Genomic DNA, 13,493 nt, shown 5'->3' on the forward strand with positions numbered 1-13,493 from the left:
ATCATTAGTAGACTGAAAAATCTTTCAGTCCACTGTTGCTAATTTTTTCTGAAAACACACGTTCTGTCTGATCGACTGATAAAAACTTAAGTCGACTGCTGCTAAATTTTCTGAAAACAAGCATTCTGTCCGATCGACTAATTCAGACAGTCGACGTTTTAGCTTTAAAAAATTAGCGCGAGAAAATTGGTCGACTGATGGGTCTGTTGATCGAACGGTTTTGAATTCATCGAAATCGAAATTAAAATGCATTCAAAACATGCTCAACAAGTTTTAAGGGTAAAATAATCATTTTATAAATGTCGTTAGAGAGTTATACTCATTCACTCACCAGTTGACTAAGTCCAGTCAACCCTGATTTAATGTGTGTATATATATAAATAATATAATTGAACATAGTTACATTAACTAAGTAAACTTAGTTAATGTAACTAATAGGCAATCAGTCCAGTTCAATTGGTTGGACTGGTTGGGCCTTAGAACCAGGGTTGAATTACAATTGATCCAACCCAAGGCTCATTTAAGCTAGAACATGGGGTGTTACGACAACGAAGCCGTACACGATAGTTCAAGTACAAGGTTTTGATGATGAACAAGTGAATCAACTGCATTTCAGCTAAGGCAATGAAGAAAGATGACAATAATTAAAGAATTCGATGAAAAATCTATGAAGACTAGTGTGCAAATGTAAAATTCATTAAATGTCTTAGATTCTTGTAAGAGACTTACTTAGAGTGCATATTTCGATAGCATTTCACCTAAAAAGTCTTTAGAAAAACTTTTCTAAAAGAACCCTTCATGAAAAGCACTTTAGAAAACTCTTAATTTTTGATACAAATGCAACCAAGTGTTCAAAACTTATAAAATTGACTTTAAAAATTATGATTTTGTCTTTGAGGTTGTAAGACATGTTTTGCAAGCTTACGGGCTTTGATTTTGACAAAATTACTTGTATTTTTTTTTTTCAGAATTTTGATGTGGTCGCAACCGTGTATTCAAAAATTATAAAATAGGTTGCCAAAACTATTCATGACTTTATATATATATATATATATTCAAACAAAAATCTTTGAAAAATTATCGGGTATTACAACCTACCTTATCCTCACACTTGCCAAGATAAAGAGAAAAAAACGTGTTAATTGAATGAATAAAAAAGTTCAGATTTATCTAAATTTATGGATTGATAAAAATTCAATTTTGCCACATCAAAAACGTCATTTTCCGTTAATATTCGGATGGATGGCATTGAAATGTTTTAAAACGAGCAGTTCACAATGAACTTGTTTAATGTTTTGATGGGTGTGATCCATTTTTAAGATGAACGACATCCAAGGCGCCTCTGAGTCTCTGACGTGATCCTCCCTCCATTTAAACCGGGGTTTTCGAAAAACATGATTATGCTGTGGCCTAATGGGTGAAGCCGTGAAGGTGAAGTGAAGTCGTTGCCCACTGCCAAGTCAGGCGGCTTCCCCCCAACTTTTGCCACCGACTGATGAGATGGCCTTTCTGTCTGCAAGTCTCCTTCCCTGACTCTGACTTCCCCACCAAAATTTCTGCAACCCTCCTCTTCTTCTTATTATCGAGAGAGAGATAAGACGCATAAGCATGGCGATCGCCTATCTGACGCCAGGAGAGAAGTATGCAGCGGGAGCGCTCTTCGCTCTTGCGCTGCGCCAAGCCCAGACCCACCAGACCTCTCCCTTGGGCATCCCCCCTCCCGACGCCGACAGCGATCATGGTCGCTTCGATGATGATCTAGAACTCGCGGGAAGGAAAACCGAAGATGATCGTGAGCGTCTTTGGACACACGAGAGCTGCGGCCTTCTCCGTCCTGTCCTCAGGTTGCGTACGTTTCTCAAAAACGGTTTCTTCCCTCTCCTCCCCCAATTCCCTCCAAGTTTGTTTTGTTTCGGTTATGATCGTCGTCGAGCGATTCATATGCAGGCACTTGGATGTTGAGCGTAAATCATGGCCTGCACTCGAGGAAACGGCGGCGATGTCGTTGCCTAAACATCATATAGGGGCGGTATGCGCGATTACGATCCTCCTTTTTGTTTGATGAAGATAGGTTTGCATGCTTTTGGTGGTTGCTTGCCTGATTCCATCAATTACCGTTTCTTTATCGCGTTTTACTTGTGCGGAAATGTAAGAATTGGTTCTGGTTACTGCTTCCTTTTGGTTATTCGGGTCTTGATGCCCTTCAGGTTACTGTCTAGGAAATGATGCATGGTTTGCTGAGGCAATTCTCTTCACATGATTTCGTTGTTAGTTGCTTGTGTGCTACGAAAAGGAATAGAAAATAAAAGTGATGAAGGTTTTGGCCTTTGAACGCCTTATTTCAGTTGGCCCATTTTATCCTAATCACTTGATTACAACTATAAACAATGTGTAAAACACAGCCCCAAATCTGTACCAGGAGAGAGAGAGAGAGAGAGAGAGAGAGAGAGAGAGAGAGAGAGAGAGAGAGAGAGAGAGAGAGAGAGAGAGAGAGAGAGAGAGAGAGAGAGAGAGAGACGGTTAACCCTTGATTTTCTTTCTCGGTGGAGGGCTGCACCTCACGACTTTATTGAATATATATATGAGAACCCTAATAGGGTAAGATACAAAGAACACAAAACAAATCTCTTAATTACATCAATGTCCCATGGTGGGATGCCTCATGGTAAAATTACAAACATGCCCCTTCATAAATACTCTTCTAACTTTGATGACGTTTTTTTTCCTTGAAATACGTGCTCAGTTCTAACATATATATCATCAAACAATTATAACTTAGTTCTTCAACCCTTGACAGTCCTTTGGTAAATATATCTGCTACCTGCTGATCTGAATCAATAAACTTTGCTTCCATTTCTTCAGATTCAATCTTGTCTTTGACAAAGTGATAATCAATCTGAAAGTGCTTCAATCTATAAAACTGATCTTGACAAAGTAATTGGGCAGGTGACAAAACATATATGTCATCAAACATAGATAACTATATGGTCAACTAAATGAAGAAGTATATATGGACCCTCCGCCGGGAATTAAGCTTGAAAAATGTCAAACTCTTAAATTATTAAAAACTTTATATAGTCTCAAACAAGCCCCTAAGGCTTGGTATGATAAATTTAGTGCTATCATGATTAAGTTGGGATTTCGTTCTTGTTATACTGACACTGCTCTCTTTGTTAAAAGTGAAGGTAATAGTATTGTTATTCTTCTACTTTATGTTGATGATATGATCATCACAAGCAATAATAAAAGTGGTATTATTGATGTTAAAAATATGTTAAAAGAACTTTAATATGTCTGATTTGGGTTTTCTCAAATATTTTTTTGGCATTGAAGTTGCATACTCTCCTCGAGGGTATATATTATCACAGATGAAGCTTGCTGCAGATATATGTTCCAAATCTAGAATTTCTGATGACAAAAAGGTGGAGACTCCAGAGGTTATCAACGCTAAACTACGGTTGAAGGATAGGATTCTTCTGGATGATCCTACACCCTACAAACAACTCATTGGATCTCTCACCTATATGACCATCACCAGGCCAGACATCGCTCACGCTGTTCGCTCTGCTAGCCGATTCCAACATGCTCCTACAACTGTGCATATGAGTGCTGTGCTTCAAATTATTCATTATATAAAAAACACTATAACTAAAGAGCTATTTCTATCCTCACTCTCTTCATTAAATTTGCTTGCCTATACTGATGCTGACTGGTGAGGAAACCCAAATGATAGAATCTCAACGACTGGTTTCTGTGTCTTTTTAAGAGATTCACTAATTGCTTGGAGATGCAAGAAACAACAAAAAGTCTCCTTATCATCTACCGAGGCTGAATACAGGGCTATGACAACTACTACAATGAAACTTGTGTGGCTTCGAAGTCTTCTTCAAGATATGGGAGTTGAAATTTCCGGTGCTTCAAAGTTTTGCTGTGACAACAAAAGTGCCATCTACATTGCCAACAATCACACATTCCATGAGCAGACCAAACATATAGAGATGGACTGCCACTATGTTCGTGATGTGTATCTCCGCGGGACAGTTACACTGTCATACGTCACATCCGAATAACAGCTCGCAGACTTTTTTACTAAAGCACTTCATGCTCCTCGCTTCTTGTTTCTCCTTGGCAAACTTTCGGTCGTCTCCCCGTAAAGTTTGAGGGGGGTGTTAAAATACACATATATATGTATGTATTTATTTAAATACACCATAATACCCGATAGGGGTATTATGGTCTTTTCACAAGTACTTGATAGGGGTACTTGTTTTTCTTCTTTTTTATTTTTCTGTATTTATTTATTTTCTTTTTTAAGCCATTTAAGGGGCCCCTCCATAGAGTCGTTGGGGCCCCCAACGACTTGATGGGAGCCCCCTTTTGGCTTTCCTTTTGAGGCCATGTGGCCTCCCTTTCCTCTCCTATTCCTTTTGTATAAATAGGGGTGAACCCCTTTGTATTTGATCATTCTCGAGAGCTCTCTCTCTCTCTCTTTTCAATAAGGAGACTTTAATATTTTGTGGTGTATGTATTGTCCCTTTGTGGACTTGGCTATTGTTTGTCCATTGTAGGACATTGTAAGTGCTTATTAGCACTCTTTGTATTTCTGCATGTCTCATTACATCCTGACCCACTAGGGTAGCAAAAATTAACCTATATATATATTTATGTATGTAATTTTTGTTAAGTCCCAAGTTAGTTTCTAGCAAAACACATGGCTGCAGGTGATTTATGCTTGATCTAAACCTATTGATGTGTTTATCATAGTTTATTTAGTAGATAACATGCATTCAATTGGGTATTTTTCATTCACATGTTTTCTTTAGAGGGAGAAAAAAGAAGGCTCATATTGTGCTCAAATTTGCTGGGAGAAGACTCTAATTTTTTTGGTAACTTGATTTGATCCAAAACATGTTCCTTGGTAAATACACCTGCAGGTTTAGATTGAGTTAATACAACTTGCACCTATGATTTCTAGCTCATTAGTTCCATACCTTCATTAGTAGCCAATATTTACCCTCTCTCTCTATATCTATCTATCTATCTATACACACACACACACACACACACGAGGAAGTGGTTTAACTCGTATACTCAAAAGGTGACCAGATAATGAGAAGGAAAATTTAGACAATTTTTAGAAACTTTGGATTCTTTTGGAAAGTTGAACAAGTATCCTTTGGATGTTTCTTAAATGGTTAAATTTCACGGTATTTCACTAAATCATAACCTCTAACACAGCTTTTTCTTTTCTTGATTGTTTTGCAGTTTTTGAGGATACTTTCAGAGGAAAGCTATGATAGAGCTTCTGAAACTTCTGATCAGTTGCTTGCTTTGGCCAAATCAGTTGATGCTATGGTAATGAGTTTGGAAGGGGATAGTTCAGAGGTGTATTCAGATGGAGAAATTCCCCAAAGAACGGTATTGAATGATAAGGAAATTCTCGAAGGGAAGACGTTAAATTATCATTGTAAGCTAGCAGTAATGTTTGAACTTCTCACTGCTTGTGTGGCTGATACTTCTGAAATTGACAAGAAAGTCTCTACATTGAAAAAGGGCTATGATGCTCGGCATCGTGCTGCACTTCGTTTATTGGCAGCATGGTTTAACATCAGGTGGATTAAAATGGTTTGTATCTCATAACTGTTATTTGGTGTTGCAGATAGTTAACATAGTTAATTGTCTTTGGTAATGGAAACATTCTCACTAATGAATAATGTTGGCTTCTTATGCTCACTTTTAATGCACATTTCCTTTTTTTGTGAACAAAAAGTAAAATTGATGGGACCCTCCATGGTATGCCATAAAAGTAAAACAAGAAGTAAATAGTCTATTAGATATATTTCCAGCAATCAAACATAAACCCTTCTCTTGCGGGACATGAAGATCCTCAAAACAAAGGGCTAGAAAAGCCTTCTGAGGATATCCATGTCCATGTCCCATTAAAAGCTGAACTTTATACACATGTATGTTCAAGACTTATGACCACAGGGATCCAAAGTGCAATCTAAGGTTTATCAATGTTGTCATCAATCAACTATGTGTTTGTTTTAGACCCGTTAATATACTGCAGTAATCATTTTAGTTGCTTTATATGTAACTTAACATAACATCTTTTTTTCGTAAAAATGAACTATGATTTGTGTGAATTTTAATGCTTTACATTTTCTGTGAATACATGCCTGAGCATAATGCACCAAACACCTTCCCACCACCCTGGGCCAATTTGCATTTGCATAATGTTGAAGGAGGGAGGGAGCAAAACACTTCCCAAATCTAGCCAGAAACTTTGGGCAAAAACAGAAAACTGAGAATATTTGTTACTCATGTCAATAGAGCACGAAAACCACAAAACTTGTTTTTAAATTCACCTAAAACAAATATCTAGCTGAAGCAGTGCCTACACACAAACTTTCTCCAAATTGTTAGCTGTTAGGAAGAAGGGTAAGGCCACCTGCTCCCTGATGTCTCCTGCTGAAATTAGGTTTATCCAGGCTTTAAACCGCTAGTTCTATCTGAATTTCCCTTTAGATGCAGTCTTCACTGGTGTCCTTCAAAACCTTAGCTCTATTGCCATATCGAAGCAAGGGTTAATGAGAGGAACCCAAACAAGAATGAGAGAATAAAGTGTTTCATTAGGGCTGAAAGAAAATATACATTCTCTAGGGGTCGATCCCTTTTCTTTGACCCTGAATTACAAAGTCAACAGAAAATCCTTATCTAGTTGACTAAGGTAAAAAGAAATACTGCAAAATAATGAAAATTACAAATGCTCTACTAACTTATGTACACCATAATACACACAATGTCCTAAACACCAACCATGTCCCTAGACACGACCATTTATTTTTACAGGTGTGGATGAAATCATTGGTCTCAGAGTTGAAGCTCAAGTCCAAGAAACCAATCTCATTATTTTGTGATAGCAAAGCCACCATACAAATTGGCTCAGATTTGTTTTATTATGAAAGAGCTAAGCATATGCAAATGTTCTGTCACTTCATTATAGAAGATTGAGACCAAACAATTTGAGGTTCATTATGTGCGCACGCAACTCCAACTAGCCAACATACTCATTAAAGCTGTAAACAGAGTGGGGCTTCAAAATATTAGTGTCAATTTGGGGATGTTGAACATTTTCTCCCCAGCTTGAGAGGGAGTGTTAAAGAAAGGTTGAATGAGATATGTCCCTATTTTGTATGTGCATTGTATATGATCATTTCTGTCCTTATTTCTTGTACAATAGCGATAGTTGGATGGAGTCAGGGAAGTGCTAAGTTTTATATTACTTGGGGCATTTTTTTTTGTCTCAGCCCAAATTGTCGTAAGATGTGTATATTGTTAAGACGTGAGATGAGCAGGATTATTATCATTGCTCTATTCATCTCTGATTTCTCTTTCTTCTACTCATTCTTCTTCGTCTATCTTCTTACAGCCTATCTTCCTTACAACTTCACCTTATTTGTGGTCTCCAAGGTGTTGCCAACATGGTGACTGGCTCATGGATAGGGATCTCCCCCTACCCCAATTTCATGTCTCCATGTGGGTGTCCCCTGGCAACAAGGCCAGGCAAGAGACTCTTTGGGGGTTGAGGGGGGTGCCCACGGAGTTTTATGTCCACCGAGATGGCGATCTTAGGTATGCTAGACTAAGACTAGCATGGACACATCTCTGGCCATGGTGTACTTTCTCATTGTAACAAACAGAAAATAAATCATCTTGTTGGTAGCTGGTAGGAACCAGCATTCTGACGGGAACAATATCCCCTTGAATCCTCTTATACACTGAAAGAACACAAGATTGTACTCGTTTAAGGATGTGGTTGTCTCACTATTTCCATATATACCACCATGTCGACAATAACCACCATTTCCAAATTCTGGGAAAAGGTTTTAGATCCCTTTAACATGGATGGCCCCAAAAGTAGGTCTCTGTAACATGAATTTATGTTGACATGAAGCAGCAAGTCTGTCAAAGTAAGCTTGAAGAGTCTGAAAGGAGCAGGACCGTTGTGGGTGTTGTGCAGATTCCTCCTCCCAACATAGTTAGTACGGTATGCTGAACTGAAATTTTTTAACCCTGCTGAGAGAATGAGTATGCCCAGACTTGAGAACCAGCCAAATATCGTCACACCAGATGACAGCCTCCAACTCCATAGAGCACCTTTATATAGTAAATCCATACCTTGTCCCAAGAATGCCAAATACAGTGGTGCAAATGTAAGACATGCATTGGGAAATATAAACTAACACTTGAGACTTTGTTTCTTTCTGTTATTACCTATGCATCATCATATTAAAATCATAGCAACTTTTAGGTCTATTCCGAGAAAATGGCTTTAAATCTGTTCAAGAAGTGAATATGCATCTAAGATCCATACATGTCAACTTTTATGGTCATAGCAGATACCTCACAATGGCACATAGAGTGAAGTAGCATAACACATGTAAATAACGAGGAAACATTGTACTGGAATAAATTTTATTTGTCCTATCATAAAGTTGGAATATAAAATGGACACCTTGTGTCAATAATTGTATTATTCAATTTTACTTTTAGATATTCCTAAGGTCTAGCTTCCTAGATAAATGCTGGGTCACTTAGTGTTGAAGTGAAAAAGGGGTTAACCTGTGCAGGAAGCTTTGGAGTTTATCATTTCTTGCTCTGCTATGGCTTCTGTGAAGGCCAATGAAGCTGAACCAGAAGCTGAAGAAAAACAAAGTAAATGGTCCAGGTGGAAACAAGGTGGTATTATTGGTGCTGCTGCATTGACTGGCGGAACCTTGCTAGCAATAACTGGTGGTAATGTTTTGGAATGCTTTAAACTTGTATAAAACAATACGTTATATTTGCAGTACAATTTTTTGGTGAAGCAATGTCCCTGTGAGATATTAGTTTCACTTTGTGTTTGACAGGTCTAGCAGCTCCAGCAATTGCAGCTGGATTTGGTGCGTTGGCACCCACACTTGGTACCATTGTCCCTGTTATTGGTGCAGGTGGCTTTGCTGCTGCAGCCAGTGCTGCTGGATCAGTTGCGGGATCTGTTGCTGTTGCCGCTTCTTTTGGAGGTAGTGAGGATCTTTTGTACATTTTGTGTTACTTTATTTTCTTTTAAAGATTAAATGTCAATTTCGTGAAATGATTACTAAGACTGGAGATTGAGAATGTTCAGAGCACAATACTGGCCATTTTCATTCTATTTGCTTGAGTTGTCACATTAGATTATGCTGCGTCATTTAGCTCATTATTTAATTCATATGATGTCTTCAACTACTTTTATTGAATTTATAACCCGAAGAAACCACACCCGGCACAAAGACCTGGTCGCGCTGGCTCAGCCTGCCATACCTGCGGTCGTTGTGCCGGCAGCGTAAAACTCCGAGGCTAGGAGCCCTGCCCCCCGGCGCCTATTCTACGTCTTCAACTACTTGATTTTACCCTCTAAGAACAAATTCTTAGTGGTAATCTTTTTTTCATGTGGGGCTGAAATAGGAATTAAAAAATGTTATTGAAGTTGCTCTACATTTTTACCAGTGCTGTGAACAATACAGAAGTTCTCTTTTTCCCTTCTCTGGAAGTGATATAGAAGGGACCACTCTTTGACCTATAGATATGTTTCTTTGAAGAATGCCCTGTCATCATGCACCAGGTATCCATGATTATTACCTTTATTTTGTCACGCTGTCCCTTTCAACCATGAAATAATAGGAAAAATCTGTGTTGTTCTTCATTAATTTATTTTCCATATCTCCCCTCCAATGTAGCCTGGTCTTTAACATGCATTAAATTTTCTCCTGCCATGAGTAATGTTCCTTATCTTTATAGGTGTCCAGTTAATTCATCTTAATTGGAACAAAATTAATCCTCTTCAGTTTTTTCATGGTGTTCAGAATGCTAGATGAGAGGAAGCATGGAAAAAGGATAAAACAGTAGAAGCAGATGGTTGACACAACCTAGAGTGAAAGGCAAAAATGTCATTAGTTGAAAGATATAACTTAGCTGATTATTTGAACAAAATTCACGGGGATTGATGCGATTTGATGAAAGAAATTGCATGGAACCAATGTATTCAGGACCAAAAGTATTCAGGACCCTCTAGTATGTGCTTTACATAAATAGAGAAATAGAAAACTGGTTACTTAGAATCTCTCTAGGCAAGAAGAACCTTAACTGTATTTTCAGTGACACCTTGTTACCGTACTTTCTTATTTGCCTAGTGATACTATCAATATTTCAAGGTCAACTGATATTATCCTGATGTCATCTTGATATTTTGAAAATATTGCTAGAACATAAGATATTGCGATGGTATCATGATATTTTCATGAGATTTTGAAAAAACATCTTTTTGATATATTTTACGTACTTGTCAGTTTTTTTCTTTTATATTTTTAAAAACTTTTCTAATTATTTCTCTATTTTTTTGCAAGACAAATACTATAAAATGTATTATTTCTTATATATTTAAAAATTGTAAACCTCAAGATATTTTTCCAAGTTTTTTTTTTGAGAAAAGCATCTTTTTGAAAAAAAACTTCCGATCAAAACTTGCCGAGAAATTGCCAAGACCAACATTGGTGACTATATATATATATATATATATATATATATAGAGAGAGAGAGAGAGAGAGAGAGAGAGAGAGAGAGAGAGAGAGAGAGAGAGTACACCCCCACCCAAACGCTAGACCTATGTTATAGAGATATGGGCATAATGGTACAACATGATAAGTTTTAATGTGCAGGTTGTTGTCAATCAAAAACCCTATAAATATGATCTACATACATTTCTTAGTAAAAAACAACTTTTAGATCATGTGATTATGAATGCAGGTAGGTCTTTAAAGATCTTCATAGATAAACAAACCAGAATGTTTTGACAATTTCATGACTTGAAAGATCATAATTTTACATCTAGAAAAGCTTGTTCGAAGGTATGATTGCTGTCAAAGAGACAATGCTGAATACATCTATGAGGTCCGATTGAGAAGATGCAGCCTATACTCATGCTTTCTACTAGTTGGTTGTAGGCGCAACTGGAGCACCCTATCTGATGCAGTGGGTTACCGGCTGCTGCGACTCTTGGATGTTGAATGGATGGACTCGTCCATCACGTCGTGCAAGACACCACAATGATAAGCAGCAGACACAGGATGCTGTTCGTGTGCTGTGGGCTGAACCGAAGGCACAACCCACGTCGTGCGATGACAGTGAAAATATTCAGAGGAAAGGGCTACCGAAACAGTAAAACAATACTCTTTATGCTTTATTTTCAATGAGAGTCTGATAAGATAAAGCCAGTCCAACTAATAGGAAACAAGGAAATAAATAAAGAACAAATGCAAAACGGCTGTTGCACTATGCCTACGTCTGACAGAAAGAAATAAAGGAGAAAACAACGAAAGGTAAAGCTGCTGAAAGAAGAAAGGCTGCTGCGATTTTTTCTGTTCACTACCCCCTGCACGCCACCCTAGAGGGGTTTTTAAAGGCCCTGCTGGATCCGGGTCCGGTCCTGGACCCGAGACAACATCCATTTGCTGCTGGATCTGGGTCGTCTGGGCCTGCGTTCCTCGTACTCGTCAGGAGTGCTCTATTCGGGCGCCTTGGTACCACCATCTGGATCAGACACATCACCTGGATCTGATTGTCAGTCCCCATGTGCAGACCCGGTCCCTTGCCTGGGTCATTTGGTGTAGGCTGGACCCAGTCCTGCTCCGCATCACTATCACTCTCTCTCTCTCTCTCTCTCTATATATATATATATAATGCTGTACATGTGAAATTACAAACAAATCATAAATTAACAAATGACCATTATATTCGTATTAGCTTCAAATAAAAGTGTGAACTTGCTCGAGAACATGGAGGCATTAACAAATGATCATTCTTCAATGCTTCGCGAACTTGCTCAAGAAGATCGCTCGTCGGTTGGCTAACGTTGCCGACCCAAGTGAGTTGTGCTGCAAGTTCCGCCTTTCGACTCAAGGCGTCAGCACCAAGATGGGTCTTGCCTGACTTGTACTCAAGGACCATTTCAAATTCCTCCAGAGAATCTTATCAGCGAGCTTGTCTTAGAGTCAACATTTTCTAAGTCTGAAAGTAGCTCGTCGAAACGTTGTTAGTGTGCACAACAAATTGCAACCCTGAAAGATAGTGCCTCCATGTGCGGAGACAATGCACGACTGCTAATATTTCACACTCGTGCACAGTGTATCATCACTCAACGACATTCAACTCGCGGCTCTTAAATGTAATGGGTTGTCTTTCTTGAAGCAACGCCCCTCCAATCGCGAAGTCAGATGCGTCAGTCTGCACTTCGAATGACTATTGACAATCTGGTAACCTTAGCATAGGTTCTTTTGTCAGGGCATGCTTTGACTTCTTAAAAGCTTTCTGGCACGCGTCAGACCATGGCGTCAAACCATAGCCATGGTCTGTCTTTCTTTAACAGATCAGTACGCAGGGCGACAATATGAGAATATCCTTTTATGAATCGCCAGTAGTAGTTGGCAAGTTCCAGTAAAGAATGTAATTCGAGAACCTTAGCAGGCGACTCTCACTCTTGAATAGCTTCAACCTTCTTGTGGTCCATTTTTCAATTTGCCTCCTCCCACAAACATGGCCAAGAAAGTGAGCTTCCCCTGACCAAATGGATACTTTTCATTCTCTTCTTGAAGTACAACTTGTAATCCTTCAGAGTTTGAAACACAATTTGAAGTTATTGAATATGCTCCTCCATAGAGTTGTTGTACACCACTATGTCGTCCAAGTAAACCAGGACAAACTTATCTAGGTCTGAGTAGAAAATCTTGTTCATCAAGGTTGAGAAGGTTGTAGGTGCATTCGTCAGGCCAAATTACATAACAAGAAATTTGAACGCCCCATAATGTGTCACATAAGTGGTCTTGGCTTCGTCTCCTTCAGCTACTCTTACTTGCCAATACCCTGATCTCAGGTCCAACTTAGAGAAAATCCGAGCCTTTTCGAGTTGATCAAACAAGTCCGCGATCAAAGGAAGCAGATACTTGTTCTTTACTGATAATTTATTCAATGCTCTGTAGTCGACGCACAGACTTCGACCCATCATGCTTTGCCTGAAATAACACAGGTGCTCCAAAGGGAGCTTTGGATGGTTGGATGATCCCTGCTTCGAGCATGTCATCCAGTTGCTTTCGCAGTTTCTGCTGCTCAAGGATTGCCATACGGTATGAAGCCATTGAGGGTGGCCGTGCACTCGGTATTAGCTCAATCTGATCATTTACCTCGCGCTTCAGATTTAGCTTATTTGGCAGTTCAACGGGTATAACTTAACCAAACTCCTTCAACACGAGCACTAGGGCCCTTGGGACATCAGCGACTTCACCCACTTCTTTTGTTGCTCGGATCGTGACTAAAAAAGTTTCATCACTACTCTTTATGCCTCTCTTTAGTTAGAGCGCAGACACAAAGCACTCATGAAGCTTCTCTGTAGGTAGCGTGACTATCATGTAGGGCTGATT

General features: G+C 39.0%; 1 protein-coding gene across 11 annotated transcripts in view; it reads left to right on the forward strand.

Moving 5' to 3' along the window:
- The first annotated feature begins 1,400 nt into the window (after positions 1 to 1,400).
- The window catches only part of LOC149842539 (transmembrane and coiled-coil domain-containing protein STS1-like), a 158,952-nt gene continuing 146,859 nt past the window's right edge, over positions 1,401 to 13,493 (forward strand). For 9 of the 11 annotated variants that reach the window (XR_016430778.1, XR_016430779.1, XR_016430780.1 and 6 more), the window contains exons 1-5: positions 1,401 to 1,844; positions 1,948 to 2,029; positions 5,266 to 5,625; positions 8,634 to 8,799; positions 8,913 to 9,065. Coding sequence is in view for 8 of the 11 variants with exons in the window: in XM_089999261.1 (XP_089855387.1) it covers positions 1,609 to 1,844; positions 1,948 to 2,029; positions 5,266 to 5,625; positions 8,634 to 8,799; positions 8,913 to 9,065 (997 nt within the window). In the remaining 3 variants the exon portion in view is untranslated. Of the gene's footprint in view, positions 1,850 to 1,947; positions 2,030 to 5,265; positions 5,626 to 8,633; positions 8,800 to 8,912; positions 9,066 to 13,493 lie in introns of all 11 variants that reach the window. The other 2 variants (XM_089999266.1, XM_089999267.1) reach the window with 1 other exon arrangement.

Source organism: Nuphar pumila, chromosome 3, assembly GCF_984573655.1.
Source record: "Nuphar pumila chromosome 3, dmNupPumi1.hap1.1, whole genome shotgun sequence".
Lineage (NCBI taxonomy): Eukaryota > Viridiplantae > Streptophyta > Magnoliopsida > Nymphaeales > Nymphaeaceae > Nuphar > Nuphar pumila.